The following is a 23,342-nucleotide window of genomic DNA, read 5'->3' as shown; positions in this document are numbered from 1 at the left end:
GCTGTTTTCCATTAGCCTAAGATCTATCCAGGAATTATTTGTCCTTGCCTGTATTTTCTCTCAAGATGCTACCTGTAATGCCTTTACTTGAGTCACTTAAGAAATCTGCAAATGCTTGACACATTCATCAAATTAATGTTGAAGTGGCTTGTTTCTGACAAGCACAATCCTTGATGAGGAGTATCTCAGGCATGAAATACAATAGTAAGAACCCTGGAGAGGACTGGCCTTAAATAAGAGTCCCTGTGAAGCACTGAAACTGAGAATTTCAAGGAGTAATACACATTTTAGAAAACAGAAGATATATATTGGCTCTTTAGAATAACAGACTAATTATCTAATGCTTTCAATTGTTACCTGTTTCCGATTCTTCTGATGTTAGGACAATAGCCCACATTTTCACACTGCGTTGTTTCTTTGCAGGAATCGGAGAGTAATAAGTTATGTTCCCTATATTCCTTCCGAAATACCTCTACCTCACCACACAAGCCTGACGAAGGAAGTCGTGACCGGAGTGAGCTAATGACCAGTGTTAATTTTGGAACGCCAGAACGCCGCAAAGGAAGCCTTGCAGATGTGGTGGACACACTGAAGCAGAAGAAACTAGAAGAAATGACCAGGACTGAGCAAGAAGGTATGTGCTGAATATGACTGACATTGTTTTCCCACCCCCTACAGATTTTATGGTATAAAGAATGTGTTGGGTATCAAGAGCCAGAAAATTGCATAATTGGCAAAGGCTAGGATAAAGTTATTCACAGGTTACCATGGCAATGGTAGTTTGAGATCCATTAGGGATTTAAGACAAATACGTCTGTTTTATAAAACTTTCTAAATTGTGTTGGTTGTCTGTGAGTAAAAGCAAGAATGTTGGTTTAGTTGAAAACTCATTCTTACTTGAGAGGTTATGATGAATTTTTAACTGCTTGTAGAGTCATGAGGGATGTTCTTCAGTGGAATTTGTTCTTTTTCTTTTAAAAGACAAATGTTTATTTTGAACAATAGGAATGAATAAAACATAAGCTATTTTATTTTGCTTTAGAAATACTCATCTTTCATCACCGTAATGACCCAGTATCTCTGGCTAGGAGAATGGGAAACAGCCTTAAGTGTTCTAGCTCTGACCTATATATCTAGATATGCAGCTGAAGAAATCTTTTTTTTCTTTTTTTTAACAGTCTGCTCAGATATTGTTACATGTGTTAAAAGAGAGGATAAAAATGAGGACAAATCTTGAAGCTGCAAGGCAGTTTATATATTCAATCCTTATTCAGATATTTTCATTGGCTATGCAAGGGCTTTCTTCTTTGATGGTTTCTAAACCGAATTGGAGAATGAGTTTATCCGGATATACATGCACAAGGTCAGGGTCAAACAAGAAATTCTTTCACAATGTCAAGTAGAATGAAGTCTTGTTTACCTCTGTAACAGCATCTTATGGTCTGTAAGCTCATACACAAATTTGAACCAGGAAAGATGTGGGAGCAGAAGGCTTTGAAACAGATATAGAAATATGAGGATATGTGTGTAGATTCTATTCTTTTGCCAATGTTGTTTTGTGGCATTAAAAATAACCCAGGAGGAATATTTGTAGTGCAACAGATCCCAAGGTAGTAGAAGTTTGTGATCTCTGTTTTTCTTTGAAATATGAATGAGTTCAAAATGATTTTTGCTCCTGACTTTCATGTTGTGGTCACAGTCTTCCAACAGTGTGTGTTAGGATCCCTTGGCTCCGTTTAGTAAAGTAGATTTCAATTAAAATTGATACTGAAACAATAATAAGTATAAATATGGAATAAAATCATGTAGAGACAGAAGTAGGCTTTCAAATTTCTTGGCACAATTGTTAAATGCCAGCACATAGATAAATGTGTTCTATAGGTGTCCTTTCTGAAGCTGGTGAAACATCTCTAAGGAGAGAATGTCCCAGATTCTTTACTACCATCTGTCTGTTTTCAGCTGTAAAGATCACTCTTTTAAAAATTGCTTTCTTAGATTTGGTGGTTAGACTAGGAAAACTATTTTAAATGTTAGTTTGGCAAAGTTGTTTTTTACAGTCAGTAACAGTCGTTCAACACTCCATGCTAATCAAAGGTCTTGGCTCATACTTTGCTGCGGGTATATACGAGTTGCTGTTGATTGTAGTGACACCACAGCTTAGACTTCTCCTGGAGTATGCTGAATGGTGTGCTAATAAAAATGTACATCAGAGGGTTTAAACAGTTTCAAATCATATCTGAAGGACTCAAGCATTTTGTAGCTTGGTTTTGTGTGAATTCTTGAGAGCTTTCTGTGCTTCATTGGTATTGGTATACCCTAGCTGGTTTAAGATTGTTATATACACAGCAAAGAGATCCCTCTCACCAAGTCTGAGCCTCTTGTACTGAATATTCTCACCAGCTGTGAAAAAGGTCATTTGTGTTCTGTGAAATAATCTTACCTTTTTTGGAGCAGAATATGCTGGAAAACTATTGTGAAGTCTCCCTATAAGTTCAAAGATCTCCATGTTAAGTTCTTTTCAGTGCATCTTGCATGTTCTTTAGAAAAAAATAGATCAACATTCATTTTACAGAAAATTATAGAACATCTGACTGGTACCATCTGAGCCAATATGGAAAAATAAATAATAGAAAGATTGGAATTTTGTCAGAATTTTACACTTAGGTAAATTGGTTTTAAAGTTTTGTGCTTACTAGAAATGTCAAAATTCTTATCTATTTTCATATTCAGAAGTTTTTCTGAACTAAAATGAAGCAAACTCTCCATATTTATTTGATTTGAACAAAATAAAGTTTTAAAAATAATTACTATTTTAAGATTCTGATCTTTGTTGTAACTGTGGGTACTGCAATTGATTCTGCCTTGATTTGGAGGAACGAGGTTTGAACTGAGAAATATGTTTTGCCATCTAACAGTTTTAAACTACATTGCCTAATCATACATATATAACGTGATGATGATCTTTAATACCTGTCATTTAAAATGGGTTTATTTGAAGTTCTCTTCTTCAAATGGTATGCAGCCAGTGCTGTTGAGGAGTCTTGGTCTGTCACAAAATCACTTACCAAAATTAAAAAAGACTTTTTGAGCAAATAGAGATTTTTTGAGATAACAGAATACAATTGATTCAATCAATGTTATGGGAAACAAATACCTATTCCTGCTGTATACTTCTGTGTTAGTTTTGTGGGGCTTGAGATCGTGCATCATTCCTTTGAATAAAAGGATTTGTGTTAGCATTTTGTAGGGAGGAGCTCCATGAACATTGGTGTAGCTGTGGGAAATGAGCAAACATGAGGTCGTATGGCAAGTTAATTGTACAGTTTGAGGTGGAAAAAAAAGTCAAGAATTGTAGTCATCTGCTCTAATCCCTACAAGAGCACAGCAGCAAGTCTCTTTCAATTATAGTTATGGAAGTTTCCAGTCCATCTGTAAGATCTGAATATAATATGAATTGCTAGTGAAACAAACATGTTGTGGTACACCTTTAGGTACTAAGGGTCTCTTATGCTCTCCGTTCTACCTCATAACGTTGGAAAAAAAAATACATACTGAAAGACTTTATCCTGTCTAAACAGATATATTTAATCAGAGTCCTTTAGCTTCTGAAAATAAGTTGTCTAATGAGAATTTTATCTGAGCAGCTGTGACTGAGGAGGTCAACAGGCATTGCCTAAGAGAATATGGCCCAGCTGGTTAAATCTGGTTGTTGTAGTGATTTAAATGGTCAAGTGCTGCTTATAATCCAGGACCGTCTGTTTGTAAAGGAAAGAGTGAGTGCTTCAGCATAATGTACAGCTGTTTTAATCTCTCTTTAATAATAGTGCTTCAGCCAGTGTCATGTCTTGTGGGTAATAATGTGAATATGAGCGCCTCACACGGACTGTGTATACCTTAGGTCAATTTTTAGCATTTGTTGTAGTTTGAACAGAAACCACCTACATCACAGGATAAACGATATTTTTATGGTCTAGTGCACTAAAGGACTACCAAATCCTAATTTGTAATTACTTGGAAATTAGAAAGTTGATCGGAAAATAGTAACTATTAAACAAAACAAAACAAAACATAGAGTTAATTTGAGTTTGTAAAGGCTTTTCTGACATATTCTTATCAAATAGGAGAAGTCAGAGATAAACAGGTATTTAATTTAATCAGCTACACTGGACTCTAGAACCTATGGGATAACTTCAGTATATACATCTCAATATTTCTTAGGTAAGCAGAAGGATTGTTTTGCTGGCCTTTTTTCCTTGAAAGTGTTCTCCAGTAAAATTAAGCATTAAATCTCTTTACAGCTCAAATGAAGAGTGTGTATTAGGTAGCACTGTCAGACCATGCTCTCCTTTCCTATACCCTTCTTTCAGAATCTTGCTTATATTACTTTTGCAAGACAGATTTACATTGCCTTGTCTGCCTGGACTCAGGCTAAGAATTGGCTTCCAGACAACTATCCTACTGTACTTCAACATAAGCCTCTATGAGCAATAATTAGTAGTACACATCTTGTCTGTAGCTAGGAGAGCAGATTTCCCCCTTTCGAATCTGGAATGCTAGGTTGGCAGGTCAGCTGGCACTTCTGGGCTGGAAACTGGGCATGTCATTTCTGCTAAGTGCTAAGCCCTCGTTACTCAGGGCCTGGATTCCTAATTCACTTTTGACCTTGATTCTCTGCAATGTATACAGTATCATTTTTCAACCAAGCTCAGCTCAGAATTCTGGCACAAGCTTTTTATAAACTGCTTCCCATTCTTGTTTCCTCCTTGAAGACCATAGCTGAACATCCAGAGATCAAAGATATTTACGTATGCATGTTGGAATAATGAACATCTATATAAAGAGCAGTATATTCATAAATTCCCATCTATTCTGTGTCATGTGCACCTGTTTGTACTGTCTCTCAGTGGATGGATATATGTAACTCGTTGAGATATATAATACATCTGAAGATGACTAAAATAAAAATTAAAGATTCATATGCAATATTAATTTTATATGCAATAGGGAAAACCATATAACACTACTCTGTAGCAGTGGTTTTAGGACTTCCTGGTTTTGCGTGCTTTGTTGCTTTCTATTTTGATCTTCATTAGCTAATAATAATCAAAAGCTTACTTTTACATTGACATAAACTAGATTTACACTTCCCAAAGAAAAATCTTTATTTTGTTCCAGTAAGGACAGTATACTTAAGTACTGCACACACAAATATATACACATTTCTCCACTGAGAAATAAAGAAAATTAACTTTCATGTGCTGCTTTATTTATCTGCTTATTCTGCTAAACTCCCAACCTGCTTCCAAAAAATCACTGTCCGAAGTCCACACAATGAGTAGATGACTCAGATCAAGTTAGAGGAGAGAGATGTGGCACATTTTCCTAAATGGCTGCTTTTGCTTACCTCTTTTCCATATAATTATATGCAACTCCCTCTCTCTCCCTCTTTTTTTCATTCAGTGATGTTTGTAAAATCACACTTGTCACTTCTTTTTCATGCAATACATGGTTCTGTTTTAGAAAAAATATATCCCTTTGTTCTTGTAATATTTAGGGAAGCTTTATGGATTTAAAATTTTCTGGTAGTTCATTTACTGAAATGTACTGCTAATTTCTATGTCTTAATAGGTTAAAGTAATTTACGAACATTAATGCAAATACAGTGGTTTCTAAGGTTAGTTCCCTGGTAACTAAAAGAAGATGCAGCCTAATTTCTTTCTGAGTTGCTTGCATATTCAGTCAAAAAAATCATTCTTCTTTGAAGCAGAAATAACTTCAAGGAACTTGTTTTAATGACATTTATAACCTAACATATGTTTAGGTCATTATTTTTTTTTTTTCCCCAAAAAGCAGATCAAGCTTGTTTAACAGCACAGTATCTAGTTGTTAATAATTTCTCTAATATTTTCATTTATCCTTCTGGTTATATGAGAATTTACTCCCTTGTTATTATTTTCTGGCTTATATTCTTTAAGTCTTTCTGAGGACTTCGTCACTGTTAAACACCATCTCACAATTTTTATTAAAGAAATTGGCAAATGTCTTCCTTCCACCTTCTCTTCACATTTATTATCTGGTTGTCTACACTACATAATATAGTATTCTTCATCATTTTTCTGCATGTCTCATGCTACATATGAAAATTTCCTTTTGGTTTTCTTTGTTCACAAATTTTTTTTATGGCACAGAAATGGGGAACAGTGAGGGCTTTTACATAGGTATTGTGAAGAAAGAAATCTATATGAGCAGATCAGTAGGTTATGGAAACCATCTTTTTTGCTGAAATCTATTAAAATTTTCATGTCCCTTCAATTCTTGTTCTTAATACAAGATCATCGACAAAAATGTGGTGAGGGTAATGGTAGCATTTTTCATAACAGGATCTGCTAGAAGTTGAAGAGAAGTAGCTGCATGTGGACCTGTCAGGCAAAACTACCCCTTGGTTACTATCAGACAGTATCTAGGTTTCGGATCTATGTCATTTTATTGAGTTTTTGGAAGGTTCTCTTTCCCAAAGTAGATTTTTCTCTTGTATAAGCTTTGTACTTCCACACCTCTATAAAACTATTGCTTTTGCTAATTCACAGAGTTGATCACAGTTAGAGTCTTGATGCAGAAGAGTCCGAAACCCCGCTCTCAGTTTTGATGATTGGGAAATCCCTTCCAGCTACAAGTCTTTAAAGTATTTTTGGGTAGACATTTTGTATCGCCATTTGAAGATATTCTCATTACACTGGGGAAATGTTTTTATTCAACCTCGAATATCTGAGATAAGTAAAATCCTTTCCATTAGAACAAGAGCTTCCAGCCTTTCCGCATTGCCTCAGAACTTGAGCTCTAAGCTGCTCTTGTAGACAGGGACAGGTTAAACTGAAACAGACTGGGATCTGCCAGCATCTACTGACTATTCCAGCCACTTTCTCACCAGTGACTGTATTTTCCTATGTGATTACTTTCAGGACTCACCTCATCCTTTTCTTTAATCCTACAGTACATCGCAATCCTGGATACAATTCAGTGTAATTTTTTACCATGTGATAAACTCTCTCCTTGTTACCATTTTATATAATTTTCTGCAGTATACTCATCTGATCTTTGTCTCCTTTAAAAACATGGTATAAGATCTGCTATCTTTACACTGTTTTTTGTGTTGTGAAAATCATGAAAGCATTGTAAAGAAGCATAGCTAAAAGCCAGCTTTTTCCTTAGGGCAGCAAGAAAAGCAAGTCTAGTATGAATGGGTACAAATAACACTGGGCTCTGTGGCGAAGATTATGAGTGAGTAAATAGCTGTGAAAATATGGCAAGCTCCTTCAGTTGTGCAATCTTGGCAGAAGATAAATTCAGACTTCGTTGGTTTCTGATGCACTGTGACACAATGTTATGATCAGATAGTGCTTTAAAATAAGAATTGAAATACTCTTTGTAGTCATCAGATTAGCAGTAGGGACTAGATGGTAATAATTCCCGTCTTTACATTGCCAATGTAAACATAATAAAATGAGGGAAAGATAGGACTCAAATGTGACTGATCTTGTATGTCATTGTATTTTTAATTTCTGGAGGGGGAATGACCTCAGGTTTCTTTGGTGGTGAACTTTAGTTTTTGTTAGTCTTATCTGCTCTGCCATTCCTGCTGTTTAGCAATAGGACCTAAAAGTGCTTTAAGTGCTTGTGACTGGGGTAATGAATGAAAATATCTTTCCAGCACTGAGAGTATTGCATTAGACTGAATAGTCACCTTACTTGTAAAAGCACTATTAGAGAGGGGCAGCTGTAAGTAAGGATAACGATTTGTGTCCAGTGCTTATTTACTGAAAATTGTAAATGTATTATTTATTGAGAGCTCTCCAGACAGTGCTTGTCAGAATAAAAATGTCAACTCTAAGCAAAATGTTATAATACATAATAAAAATGCTAGGTACGCACTTTAGAGATACAGCTAATTAGATCTGCTTTTCTTAAAGAAATGACAGTAAAAATGCTCGGCAGCATATACATTTTAAATGCTGATATATTCCTCGTTCTACTATATAGTATTTGGTTTAGATACCTTATCATTACTTAAAAATAATTTTGACAACTTTATTTGGCCACCACAAGAGAGACAGAGGCATCGGCTGCCTGGCTGCACGAGGCAGCCCCGTGCTCAGGCTGTCTCAGTTGCCTAACGGGAAGCACAGCTACTCTCACCTTGGTGTTTTGGTCTGAAACTCCAAGATGCCACTTTCATGAGGGAAACCTGCCTCCACTGGAAACAACAAACAATTATTAAGATTAGTCTTCAGCCGTGCTAATTAATTACAAACAAATGTTACGTTAAGGAGACTAAATCCATTCAGTGTCTCTGTTACTTCGTGTATTAAATGCAAATCAGCATTAGGGTAAAAAGAAACACATTTTTTTTCCATTTCAAATAGTACTTTACACCATTTCTGTATCTTACAGCTGTTTTTATTTTCCCTGAAATTTCTAATGGAAAGAATCTGGATTACAGAAAAAGAAAAAGAAAAAAGGAGGAGTGCAGAGTGGCTGAGGAAGATTGGCACCTCTGGCCACTGCCTTGGTCTAGGCTGCACGCAGGACAGTGTCACCTACAGTAGGTTGCTCGGGTCTGGGTCCCAGCAGTTTGGGGGTATCTCCAAGGATGGAAATGCCACAGCCTCCCTGGCAGCCTGTTCAGCGTTAGACCACCCTTGCAATAAGAAAAGTTTGTCTCATGTTTAAATGGAATTTCCTGTATGTTCATATATTCCCGTTGTCTCTTGGACTGTCACTGGGTACCACTGAAGAGAGCGTGGGCCCATCTTCTTTACTCCTGTCATCAGGAAGTTCCATTTATAAGATAGCCTGGAGCCAGCTCTTTTCTTGGCTAAATGCTCTCAGTCTCTCCTTGAGTCATCTCCTATGAGGGATGATCCAGTCACCTGGCCATCTTTGCAGCCTTTGCTGGGTCCCTGTGCAGTTTGTACTGGGGAGCCCAGATCTGGGCACAGCACTCGGGTGTGGTCTTGGACATGGTCTATTTTAAAGCCGATAGGTCTGTGCTTTAGGATTTATTTGGCACTTTTAAAGCCTACAAGGTTTTGTCCTGAGCTTCCAAGTGGTATGTTCAAGCCCTGTGTTCATACGTGACCTGCATGTAATTCAAATCCTAGTCCTGCATATGCGCTTTCATTTCCTAGTACATTACCAGGAAGTGCAAAGTACAAATCAGGAACAAAATGCAATTCTCTGTTCTAAACAACATGATTCTTATGATTCGTAACAGTATCTTGGATTGTGATGAATCCTTTTAATCTCCATTTACATGTAGGTTGCTTTGAAATTAATGCCTACTATTTATTTCCATGAAAACTACAATACATACAGAGACCACAAATAACACTGTTTGATAGAGTAAATTCTTAACTACAGAACACTTTTTTTCAAGGCAGTCACCACCATTAGCTGTACTTTCTTACCAGTGATGAACAAGAGCCTGCATGCTGTGTTCGTAAAAATCTGCACCAGTGGAGGTGACCCAATGTCACTGCTGGTATTGCTGAATTGCACCATTCATCATTGTGCTCACATCCACAGGTTGGTCTCCAAATGTTGATGAATGTCAATAGGTGCCATTTTTTTTGTCCTTGGAGGAATTCAGTGATACACCTTTGTTACATCTGCACTTCCATGTCAGATGCCATTTTGTCAGGCTGCCCTTCTGCTGCCATCTGTTACATGACAACAACATGTAATGGGAGACTGGTGAGAAGGTTCAACCTCTGCTGCTGTACCTCCAACATCCACCTCTGATGTCATGGACCAGCATAATGAAATAGGAGGCATTACTTTCAGAGAAGCCCTAGCATTAAGGCACCTTCCTCATTTAGAGATTGACACATGCATTTCCAAAATGAAGCAAGACTTAGTAATTACATGTCAGAATCTTCCTCCTTTGCTATGTGTTTAATTACATAAAGAATTGTGTTTCTAGAGTTCAGATTGTGAGATTCATGAAGAGGAGTGCAGCAGCTCTTGTTAAATACAGTCATAAGGACAAGTTCTGTGTAAACATCTGCAGGTAGCTCCTGTTCACGCTGCTCTATCCCAATTGGCAGCGCCCATTACAGTCTGTTTCTGTCCTGAGTCCACGCTAGCATGGGCTGCCAGTCAGTAAAGCAGTGCCAAAATATCTTGTTCTACAACATAGCATTTTGGAATGTGTCTAATAGCTGTTTTCTTTTATTAATCATAATATATTTTTAGTTTTACTTACATAGGTGCCCAGAGTTCCTGGGCAAAGTGCCCTATTTATGAATGCCTGTTTATTTTCATCTTCCTTTTTATTAACTGTTTTACTTAATGCTTTACATAACTAGTTGCCATATTTTGATGTGAAGCGATAATGCACTGCTGCCTGCTCGTGTTTCTTAAAGAACTTGATGTGACATCACCTTCTATGGTGAATCACGATCGTCACTGAACCTAAAAAAACAACAACAAAAAAGCAACCACCCATATTGAAGCTCCTCTTTCTTTTGTTTGAAAATGTTGAAGCAAGCAGGCTTTTTCTCCCATCTGGAGGAACTCTGAGCACACCAGTCTGGAGAGCCTGAAATGGCACCAAAAAATTGGAGAGCGAATTTCTCGTTAGTCTAACAACACTCCAGGACTGAATTCTGCTTGCATTTGCAATTGTGCTGTGTGTGATAGGGGTTATGTGTGAAGGCAGGGCTCTGATCTTTCTACTCTTTCTTTAAATTTACCTGTGTTTTTCCTGTTTAAAGCAGCACTCTGTACCTTAAATATACAACAAGCAGATTGCTTTTAAATAGTTGCAGTGAAACAATAACTAACATGTTAGTTAGAGGTTCTGTAAAGTGTCAGATCTTGTCATAGTGAAAAATAAATATTGAACCACATTCATTCCTGAGGTGACTCAATTAATTGCAGTGGAATTACTGCAGGAGTCATTCTGAAAAAAATCTGCTATCATGATTTTAACATTTTTGACAGAACTTTGAATAGCCCTGAAGTGATTTTATAGATGTGGCATGCACATGCGTTACTAATTGAAATAAGCTTCCTTTGCTTCAGTTTCCTCTGTGGACTGTTTGTATTTCTAGCTGTTTAAATGCAGCTTTTTTACTGGGTTTTGTTATATCTTCGGTGATGCCAGCAATTAATAATGTAGCCGGAGCATCAGTTCTTCCACGTTTCGGTGTATCTATCTTGCTTGCCTGATAGGAGTCAACAACACATCGAGTCTGCTGCCTTTCAGCATCTGTGTATCCCATAACACAGCAGACAGCGACCGGACACGTAACCTCAAAAATCAAACCAATTTGTTAATGAACTAATACGGCAATATAATAAGCATCTCTATTCAGTCATTTCCCCCAGCTTTCAGTTATCCCTTTTAGCAAGAGCAGCTAGTGCTGTATCAACAAATTATTTGATGACAATAATTTGGCTGATGAGAATAGAAGGAAAAAGGCCCAATCTAATTAGCAAAGACTGTATATTAGGTGGTGAAGCGTGGCTAATATTTTATTTTTTATTGTCAAACTGCAATTTGCAACTTTCTGTAGTTAATGATTTTTATGTCTCCCCCTCCCGCTCCGAGCTCAGTAAATCATGAAAAAAAAGGCCAAGAAGAGACTACAGGACTTGAAGCACAGTGGCCCTGAAGTGATGGGAAAATGGCCAAGGTGTCACAGCTAATTTCTGACCCTGCTTTATGAGTTCTGCTGTTCCTTATTCCCCTTGTCAGTCTGTGAATCCCTGAGGCTGTACAAACTGGCCTAACATCACTCAGCTCCGGTTTTATATCCTCTTTTAATAATGTTGAGTCTATTCTGTCCAACTTTGATTCAGACAACCTGCTTGTCTTGAAAAAGTGATATATTTAATCAGTGGCTCTGTCTCCAGCATAGCTCCCACTGCGTGAGACTAGAGCCAAAGAGTAGTGCAGTGGCCTGTCACTTCTGTTTGAATAGGTAATGTGGAGCCGCTCAGCCGAGGAGACAGGAGCTGGAACTGCTTGTTAGGACACATGATCAAAAGCCACTCTCTGCTTTCTGCCAATCAAGCCTCATGTCGCCTTGTGGGGCAGACATTAAATAGATTTTTCTGCCGTACGCTGTGGGCACTTTGCCAGTTTGACATGTGAACTGTTACAAAAGATACCAGAGTTTCCACTGCTTGCTGACTGCTTTTAAATATTACCAAGCCCTTGCTGTCCAAAGTAGAATATTTTAAATAATGGATTATGATAAATTTCCAGTACTCTGAGACAGTCTTGTCCTGCTCTCAGCAGTTCAAAGATGTTTTGAAAACCAAAACTTTAAGTTGGTTTCTGGAAAGAAACAAGCAAACAAAAACTGTTGAACAGCCCAATGGCAAATAGATTTGAACAACACGATTATTGTCTGAGAAGTCTGGTGAGTTGTCTGCTTTCACTGGTGTCCTTGGGAATATTGCTTCTATTTTTGGTCTTTTTACATTATTTAATTGGATTTTCTTAGTTGAGATCATAGCACAATTTTATTATAATGCTGATGTGGAGGGATATTATACTGGCTTGTTTTGTAAATGAGGTTGAATTTATTTATTGTGTTTATTGGCTGCCGGTGCAAATGTAACAGTCTTGAAATGGCTCTGTGGTTGTTTTCAGTTATACTTTCCCTTGTTTTTTCCTCTTTGTCTATTACCCTTCACAACCACCTCAGCTCTTGTGCCCATGGCAACAACACTCAGTGGTGGAGGCTAACAAAGATGACATTTAGGCTTTGCCTAAGTAATGAATATTCTTTTGTAACTTGCAGGGCCACTGAATTTGTTCCATTTTCTAGAGGTCTCCAGTACCTAGAAAACTGCTCCTGTAAATGTGCTTGTGCTCACATTATCCAGATATTTGCTCTTTTGTGATTGCTGTTCCTGATGCGATATCTTTTTTTTCCCTCCCTTTTATTTTTTATTTTTGAGTAAAACATTTTTATCAAAACACACCATGGCAATCTAGTGGAACTCATTTAAACAGTGAGCTACACATAAACAGCTGCTCCTTCAATAAGACATTCTTTATAATACCCTTATTACCTTCTAGTGTCTCAAATTCTGATTAGTCAACAGTGCTGATTGCTGTATGGCATTCCACTGCCCATCTTCCTTCTGCTCAGCTGCTCATGTCTTAGCTGTTATGTGATTACAACACAACTTGTGCATTGTTTCTCCAAGTTGTTCTTCATATTGTATATCTTAAAAAAAAAAAAAAAAGAAAAAAAAAAGAAAGAAAGCTCTTGAGGAGACGGAAAAAAATATTTTGAGTCACCAGGAATTCTCTGAAACCTTGTGGATTGTTTTTGTACAACTGTGGTCTTTGCAGTCTGCAGGCTCTGCATGCTCTGCCACTTTTCAGAAAGACGTCTAAGTTCTTTAGATTTACAACATGAATAATCTATAAATATATTTGACTTAAAAGAACTTTAGAATGATGATTATTAGTCATTGTGAAGTTTGTAACATGGCAGAGCACGACACTCATAAGTGCTTTGGTTTTTCTTTTTTTTTTTTCTTTTTTAATGAAGCAAAACACAGAAAGCTTTGGCCTCAATTTCCTTCAGTTTTACAAAAACCAGTGGCTCCAAAAGTCAGTAAGAACAGAGCTAAGTCAGGAGGAAGCAGTTTGGAAAACCCACCCTCAGTAATGTATCCTGAGGTCTGCTGAGGTGTGCATTGGTGTGGGAATTGTGTCCTTGGTGCTCTAGGGCTCTGTTTTCTGGCCAGAGCGACAAAACTTGAGGTTTGTTAAGGACATTAAAACTTTGTCGGCTGGTTTCTTAGGTAAATAGTGCCATAGTGAGAACACCCTTGCTGTGGCTCTGTAACCCCCCACAGCTTCCTTTGGTGCAACCCCTTAGAATCAAGTCCTGGTGAGTACGAAACGCTGACACACTCAAAACGCAACCCCATTAAAGGCCTTAAATCTGTCATTGTGCTCCGGAGCCTGTTCTGAAAATAGCAAAGCTCTTTTTGTAAATTAAAATCGGTGTGAATGGGAACAGATGTTGACATGCTTTACTTTATCTGCAGGGATCCCCGTCGGGGGGAGGGGGTCAGTGAGGTTAGATGGTAGGAATTACTGCAAATGTGCAAAGAACAGGGTAGTCTAATATAGACATTGTCTTTGGCTTTATGTGGAGCTGTAACGAGAGCCAGTGGTTACTTCTGGTTGCTGATAAGTCTGTACGTAAGAAAAGAGGATTGTGTAATATCTTTAATTCCTTGGAGAACACTGTCCCCTTTTCTATCTGTTTATACAAGGAGCGTGATGCTCTCCCTGTTTTTCAGAATTGCTTCACTCAGATCTGGCTTCCGGGAGATCTGGAGCAATCTCAGTTCCCATTTACTTTGGCATCTCCCAAGCTCACTCAGGACCTTGGGGAAGGTGCTCAGCGTACCTGAGGATAAAGCTATAGAATGTTTGTACTCAGGCTGCATTTGGGTAGTGCTTCTGGTATTCCGGCGTTACCATCTACAATTTTGGGTGAACTCTCACATTGCATTATAGCCATCATCAATTTTTGATAGTTTTTGAAATAATAATAAAAAAGAAATTCTTATTCTGAAATGCGCAATTTATTAGATAGCTTTTTCAAGTCAGTGGAAATAAATTCTTGTTAAAGAGTTTTTTTTATTAAAAAAAAAAACAACATTTTGCATAGGATGAATTTATTTATAAGAAGTGTAATAGTTTCCCTCAATTCCTTTTATATTTTACATTACCTTATAATTTTCTAAATCTACATGAACAATAATGATCAATTTTGTCAGTATTATTCACACCTTTTATTAATTTAGCATAGATGAATAAATGTGAATGTTGTGAAGAGTTGATTGGGAATAGATTTTAAATCTGACAGTTAGATTACAGGGTACCTAAGAAAAAATGGCTCTTTCACTAGGTACCTAGTAATTTAATTCTTGTTTGAAATTATTATAATTTATTACAGTGTGTGGGTCCTAATGAATGTCTACTATTAAATGAAAAGGAGAAATTGAAATTATGAAATTCTTTTAACTTGTATCTTAAAAATCCTCTTAAACAATTCAGCAGATATTAATAAGCAGTGGGCTTTTCCTTCCCTTTTGTGTGAGTACAAACAAAAACATTTTTTGCCAGTACAGAATGACATAACACGAGTGCTGCTGGAAATTTTTGCTTAGAATCAGGACTGATTTAACTTTAACTGCCTTAAAATAGAATGGAATAATTTTATGTGATGAAAAATATGTAAAATTTACTTGTTTTGGCATGTAAACCTTAAGATAGAAGTCCGTCTTAAAGGAAATATCAAAGTCATGCTGTAGAAGTTGTGTGCTTCTTAGAAATGCAGATTTCAGGTGTGTGCTGAGAAATTAAAACTTTGTAGCTACTAAGGGAATTGGAATTTACTATCTCTATATCAAATTTTCTGCTTTCCTTACTGACCTTGTACAAAATGGGTAGGGAAACTTGGGAATATGGATAGGTATTTTCAAATAAACAGAAAAACTGGCTATAGAGACATTTCAAATAAGTAAAGTACTGTTGTTAAGAGACTGACCACTTTAGAGAAGTCTTAGATACAAATTATATCAGTCGTACTGCTGTAACTCACACAAAATGAGGCCACCAGTAGGGTTATATCATGATTAAATCTGCTTAAAGAATAGAAGGCCTCTGGTTTTGTCTGAAACATACCACTCTGTCTCAAAATTATGTGTTTGTTACAGGAGCCCCTGATAAATAAAAAAGGGTTTTGGAGACGATTCTGTTTATAGTTACACTGTACAAGTTGGTAACGATTGTGGTCACTGCAGTTTAGTGATTTCATACTGGTTCAAGTAAAACTATTTTTTGTGTCACTCTCCAAGTCATAAAAATATATTTCTAAGCTGAGCAATTCACTATGGTTGACTGCACTTTCTTGAATTATTTTCTTTAAGTGCCCAACAATACAATAACTTTCCTTGGTCATACTAAGTCAACATACTATGAGGAATAAAACATTACCTCTGGCTACCTGTTGCTGCCGTGCAGCTGACAGATGGAGCACCAGTTGGATACTCCATTTTCAGGTACCAAGGTAGCATTGTGTGCTTGCATCCTTTGAGATGCCTGTGTCTTTTCCTCTGTTAAAAGCATGTGTGATATTATTCCACCCTGTTTCCTGCTGTGTTGTCAGAAAGGAAAAGGAAAAACAACAAGAAAAAAGATGTGAAGATGACAAAAGAAAAAAAATAGAAGTGAGGAAAGAAAGAAAAAAAGATGACAATAAAAGAGAAAAGAGATAAGGTGAATAATTTCTTGCATTTTCACCAAACAGATGTTTCTACTTTTAAGAGGCTATAGCTGAAGCCAGTATTTTCAAAAGTTACATGGATTTAGGAATATTCTCCCCCTCTCCCCCCCCCCCCCCATTCAGAATACAAAGAACACCAAATCACTGTATTTGAAAAAGTCATTAGGCACAAAACACAACTTATGTTAACCATTTGTGCTCTTTCTTACTGCAGATAATTGCACTATAGAATCTGATTATGTGTGAACTCTGCTATCTAGCTGATGGGATCAGTTTCATGCCACTGGTGAAAAAATAGAGACTGAAATGAATTTTTTCTTTTCAAACCTCTAAAAATACTTGGGCCTTTCTCACCAGTTAGGAATTTTAATATGTTTACTGTTCTTCATGTAACCAATTCCACAACTGCGTTGTTACAGTTTAAATAATAGAAGTAAAATAGGAGCATGCTAAACCATGAGCTGAAATATCTTTAATAACAAATATTTCAAAATATAAATATGACTTAAGACCAGAGTAAATTTTTTCCCATTTTCAATATTAGGCAAGTTCTGGCCAATCAGATAATCAAAATTTATTTTCGATAAAATAAGTAATATGGAATTATTTACTTTATTAAACTTGTGCTGTTGTTTCCATGTTGTTTAAACCATAAATGAATGTGGAAATCTGAATGAGAGGAGATTAAAAGGTTTAAATAGCTTTAAAATTATATTTACAGTAGTGCAATCTGTCAGTTTTAATACTAATCTGCTTTTTTAGTTGAGATTGTACTGTTAAAAAAAAAAAAAAGCAACAAAACACCACCACCACAAAAAAAAAAAACAACACGCAGAGTGGGCTAAAGTAGCCTGGAATATCAGCATGGTGAAGCTTGCTTGTTTCTTTCTTAATCACTCGGAGTTCTCAAGGAAAAGTTCAGTTCAGTGTTTCGATATTAGCCGTACTTCTTAGAAATGACCTTGTGGGGTAGAGAAGCATGGCACAGTGGCACTTTCCAGCTGTACACATGGTATCCGTCGGGGTACAATCATGCTCAGTCCCAGCACCGCAGGCTTGGACATATGTTGAGTTTTATTTCTTTCTTCTGACATTAATCCTATTCACCAGCTGTTCTGCCAGCTGCCATTCTTCAGCTTGGAGATTACATTTTGGGGGATACCAACAATCGCCTAGTTGACCAATGTTCTCCCCACTTAGTTTAAAAATGATTGGAGTTCTGGGTTAGCATTACTCAGTCTTTTTTACTGCCTCTGTCCTTAACTGTCTTTGAATTCTAGGCTTGATTTATGATTACTTTGAATACGCTGCAGAAAAACCCTCAAAAGGGCTCTGATTTCTACCATACTGGTAAATCTGTGTGCACAGAAAAAAATAAAAAGGTTTGCAGTTAACATTCTGAAAGCTGTAATTAATGTTACATGCACTATTATGTAAACAGCATTAATTAGTGCCAAATTCTTCAGATAAAAATCATATTTTAGTCAAAAGAATGTCCTAATTTTTCATTTCTACATGTGCCTATTTTAAGAAGTTGCATTTTTGTAAGAAATGGTTTCACTAATCTAGTTTGAACAGACTATTAAATCTCTGTTACACTCATAACATATACTAATAAGTCGTATAGATTTCTCAGTTCATATTCCAGATGATCTGTCCATAAGCAGGATGTTAAACATCTGTAGTTTAAGCCTTCTGGGACTAACAAATGCATTAATGCTGGAAAGAAATGTGGCCTGAACAATAAGGTTACAGACCATGTGGTAAAGAAACAGCCCCGATATCATCAGCTCAGCACATACGGCGCACTATGCCTGAGTTGTAATACAGTAATAAAAGAACAATGAGAGTCTTAAACTGTATCCATTTATAGCATATATTTATCACATTCATATCAGTAAAGACCGAGAATCCCATACTCAACGTAATTATTTCATGTGGCAATTTAATGATCTTTGTTGCACATGCTTCACAATTGAGCAAAATTGGCTATTAGCTGGATAAGGTTAAACTAAACTATAATAGTAAATATTTATTATGGGAATATTCAATTAATAACACATATTCTGCATGTCGTTGCACAGCCAGTGATTACATTCAGGTCATGTAAAACAGACGCTGGAATCCTCCAGCTCAGATCCCACTCTAAGGAAACAGTAGCTACGTTAATAAAAACCACCCATCTCTAGTCCTTTTTCCCTGTCCTCTTTTGCAAAGTTAAGGCAGTGTTCTTTTAATACAGTTTGAGAATTGAAGTATCAATATTTAACCTAAGAAATATTTTCCAAATAGGAATTACTCTTGACTTCCATCGTAGTCAAGAAAAGTTTTTTGGGGGAGAAAGGGAGGGGGAATCCTAAGAAATATTGCCCATGAGATGATGTTCCAGGCTCACCAGTAGTGAACCCCCTTTTCTAAATATGGCCATTCTATTTATAGAAATATTCATATTTTCATTGGTGGCCAAAGCACTGCTTATAGGAAAACCTACAGGTGACTAATAGGAGTTGCTCACTAAGTGGAATAATGAATAGTATTAGGTGTCAATTAAATCAAGCTTCCCCGAGGTGCAGGTGCTCCACAATGTACTGACACATTTCAAGTAGCAGCGCCACTTCACCCATGCATATGAACAAGCACATTTGCATATTAAAAAGCTGAAAATTATTTAACTGAAGCAAAAGTCTTTTAGAGATGATGGAGGTTATTAAAACTGTTGACAAGAAAGAAGGTAATTGCCTGAAAATGAGAGATGACATTCTGCTATACACAGGGAACGTTGTTTTTGTTGTATTGTGCAGCAGTGCCTGGGTGTATAACCTATTACATTGAGATTGCTCCTATGCAATTAGACCCTTTTTGTCCTCACTTCAATAAGGCTATGATTATGAAGGATTGAAGAACACTTGGCATATTGAATGTCTGTTGTTTTTATAACTTCGTCAGAAATGACAAAACACGTTTTGTGTCCTGTTTTTTCTTTGTAGGCTTATTGATTCTGTGATTATAATATTCATAAAAGACAATGTGTTCATGGTTGAACACTCTGTCATTTATACAGGTTTTATTTTTTTTTTTTATTTTTTGAGCGTAGTACTTGTTTGAATGCCAAGGTGTTAGTCAGAAAGATGGGCATATAGAAAGTAAAAAAGATGAATAGGTGAGAAATATAGCCCTCTAATAATGCCAAATATTTCTACTAAGAGTGAAATGAAAAGCTGATGTATTTCAAAAGAATTTGCTCAAAAATACCAACTTAGAGTGGATTTACTTTTTATCTCCCGGCAACAATTGTTTTCCTCTGTGCTCTCTTTGTCCTGTCTTTCCTGGTGGTGCTCTAAAGAAACCATTTGAACTGCACCTTGCAAGTGGCTTGAAAGACTGCTTCCCTGTAAGCCAGGAGTGAGACACCTCATTTAGCTCACATATGATTCAACAAGGAAGAAAACAATGGAGTCTCATTTTACATAACTCCCCAAGATAAAGGTGCTTGGCAGGCAATACCATTTAATGCTCACCACCTAAATGGTCATTTGTGGTGGGATTTGCAAAACTGCCTGAGAGATTTGGATGCCCAATTCCTATTAAAGTTAATGAGAATTGGCGGCATCCAAATTCCCTTTGCAGCTTTGAAAATGTCAACCAGCCTTCCAGTGTTTGTGATCATGCTGTATGTCAGTGAAGACAATGTTTCCTACAAGCTCTGTTTTTGTTGAGTTTTCTCTATACCAGGAGTTCGCTGAGAATCTGGAGAGAAGCACAGTGATTGCAGTGACTTGCTTTGAGTTTGGGCAAAAGTGCTAGTTACCCTTTCTGCTTCTGGTTCCTTGCCTGTAATTTGGAGATGCTTGAATTTGATGTATGCTTAGTATCTTCTGACTGAATTTATTTATTAAAATAAGTATTGATGCTACTGAATAAGATGGTTTTTTTGTACTTCTAGGGTCCTGGTCTGTTGGGGTGTGTAAGGCATGAAAGACCCTCATCTGTCTAAAACAGTTTTAAATGGATTAAATCACAGAACATTGTAATGATATAAATTATTTATGATATAATTGATGTACTCAAATACATAATGAGTCATGAGGATAGATGATCGAAACTCAAGTAAAAGTATGTCATTTATTAGTATTAAGTATCTTTTCAAGAATGCATGATTTCTTTCAAGTTGTGGCTTTTTCGTATGTGATTGCATTTTAATCTTGTCTGCCACTGCATGCTGTGTACTATCAGCTGACCCTTTCACGAAACCATTTATTTACTTTGATCTCTGAGATACTGAAATTATCTGCTTTCCTAAAATCACGTCAGTCACAATTTGAAACAGTAAAGTTTAAAGTTTGTGGGATCAGTCCAGTAGATCTGCTTAGATAATACACTGTTCTGTGTAAAATGAGAAATAAACAAATAAATGTGCCATATTGAAGATCCCAGTTGAACTGCTTAACATTCTGAGATAATTCCAATGGACCATATTTTCAAACGATCTCAGCATTGAACAGCTTTTATTTAGCCACAAAAGAAAAGATTTCATTTATTAAAATTCTCAGTGCTGAGGAAAGTGGGAACACTTCAGAGAAACTGTTCTTTGAAAATCTTTTGAGTGCTTGAAAGAGAGTTCAACTTTCTGGAAAATGGAATGACTTGCTTTTTGGTAAACATGGTATGAGAAAAGTGGAAGCTCAGCAGTTGTCACACGGTTCTGTTCTAGTGTTTTGCTTGGTATGATACACAGCATGTACGTGTACATTTCTGCAATCACATTGAGTATTTGGTATTTCATTGCCTTGGCATCCAGTATTCTTTTCAAAGAAAGAAAACTGATCCATTTGTTCCAAGGGACTGCAACACTTACTGACTGTAGAGAACATCTATGGCATGATAAAAGAAGTTGTAATTTCAAAACACAGTAGCATGCATATTCATCTAAAATATACTATGGGAATGTTTGTTAGCCAAGAGATAGGCAACTGTTATGGGCTGAGAAATATCATTTGACAGGTCCTGTACAGAAACCATTATGGAAATCTTTTCAAACTATAAGTAATCTCATAGATTTTAATAGAAGATAAATCAGTTTGCATTTTATTGGAAATTAATGTTTCTAAAATAAATCTTCTTTTAACCAGCAAAGTTTTGGCTTCAACCAAAAGACAATCAGAGAATGTTCTTTATGCCATTAGTGAGACAGAGCATATGTTTCACTTTATCAGTTGCTGACATTATACATACTGATTTACTGGTTTGAAAACAGTAGCTGGGCCACTAGGATCCATTTAATTTGTATTAAGTATTAAGCTAAAATTTTATGCTTCACTTTGAAATTCTAGAAAGTAGTGTCTTTTTTTTTTTTTTTAATATTATGTATATATTTTATATTCTTATATAGGATCTTTCTCTTACAAAGCCAGGCAGCCTCTCGTGTGCTGAGACATGGAAAAGCTGTGAGTGGTAGCTGTTCTTATGCAAGACTGTCAGTTGGTGGGCAAGTAGGGAAAGAAAAATGATGTTAACCCAACCCTGCAGAACTTGTGCTTTGTAACCACTCTGAAATCAGAACCACATTCACTTTGAAGCAAGTAGCCACTTGGAGCTTAGTGAACTTTGCAGATTTGCTGCTGATAACTACACCCTTACCTGCACTTAGCTAGGATAGGCAGGGCTTATAGGTTCAAGAGACCCCTGCTTGATGGGGTGGTTGCTGACAATTCTGACATCTCCTTAGTAGCTTTTTTTTTTTCTTTGTATCCCAAGCTTCCAGGAAAGGAGGTGCAGCATGGGCTTTGTGAGATGCGGTAGCAACAGAAACTTTGAGGGGGCTGTCTGCAGTCTGATGTAAAAGGGCTGAGGTCCCGCAAAGAAGTAGCTGACTACCCCCAAGGAGGCTCTAAATTTTGAAAACACATTTGCAGCCAGTACCTCTGTATTGCTTTGCATGAAAAATATTATATAACCACATTTTTTTTTCCAGTGGAATTGATATTTGGCTCATAGTGTCTTGACCTTGTAGTTGTGTATACTGTGAACATACTTTCCAGTGACCCAAGTGATGAGTTGTGGCTACTGACTCTGGATGCTTAACTTGAAACATACGGGAACTGATTTTTCAGATACATTCAGCACTTGCAACCTCAACTTTCAAAACTACAGCAGCCTAGCAGCTCTAAAAATGAGGTGTGTTTTGATTCAAGGACCGTACCTAAATTTTCTGACAGTTTTTTGAATGCTCCAATTGTGTATGTATCTGTATCTTGGTATAAGCAAACAGATGTATAAATAAGTTTTGTGAATGTTCAGTGTACATAAAATACGTGAGTTCCATGTATTATTCCAATTCATCTGGGCAGTAAAACCCAGCTGTCATTAAACAACACTTTCCTTCTTTCAAATGACAGTTATGAAATGGCAGGCTAGTTTTTCTTTCAGAGACCTAGAAGCATCTGTTGGTTTCGCTGTGCCTCTATTACATCAGGCTGAAGGTGCTGTTGATAAAGCCTTCTGAACAATCTTCCGTTTAAACAAGGATCAAATTCTCTTTATTAGCATGAAAAAAGAGAAATATTTATCATTTGAACTGGATAAAAGGTTCTTCAATTCTCAGTAAATGTTTTTGGAGTCACAATGGTCAATAAACTCTTCCCTTCTTTTCCTCATATTTGGAGATGCTGTCTTCTCTGATAACAGCAAATCTGATAAATACAAACCTGTACATATTTCAGTGAAAAAAAGTACTCTTTGTTTTGTTTATATTTATGTAAGCAGGATTTTTTTTTCTCTTTATTCAGTTTTGTCTTTAACATAGCTTGAGAATTGAATGGTTGAGAGTTTTTTGAGAGTTTCAGTAACAGAAAAGCTTACATCTCATGGGAATAAAGACACCCAAACTATTGTTTAGCTATCTAACTCCCAATTACACAAATGGCAATTAGACACTTAAATCTTATTTAGATATCTAAATAACCTCAAGGATTTGAGCTACTAGATCTTTGTCTGACACAGTTCTTGTGTGGA

General features: G+C 36.7%; 1 protein-coding gene across 23 annotated transcripts in view; it reads left to right on the top strand.

The window, feature by feature from the left end:
- The window catches only part of SOX6 (SRY-box transcription factor 6), a 411,364-nt gene that overhangs the window by 194,241 nt on the left and 193,781 nt on the right, over positions 1–23,342 (top strand). For all 23 annotated transcript variants that reach the window (XM_090140518.1, XM_090140506.1, XM_031614025.2 and 20 more), the window contains one exon: positions 424–634. In XM_090140518.1, coding sequence (XP_089996644.1) covers positions 424–634 — 211 coding nt within the window. The remainder of the gene's footprint in view (positions 1–423; positions 635–23,342) is intronic.

Source organism: Phasianus colchicus, chromosome 5 (genome assembly GCF_987193195.1).
Source record: "Phasianus colchicus chromosome 5, bPhaCol1.hap1.1, whole genome shotgun sequence".
Lineage (NCBI taxonomy): Eukaryota > Metazoa > Chordata > Aves > Galliformes > Phasianidae > Phasianus > Phasianus colchicus.
This window is presented reverse-complemented; position numbering and strand designations above follow the sequence as displayed.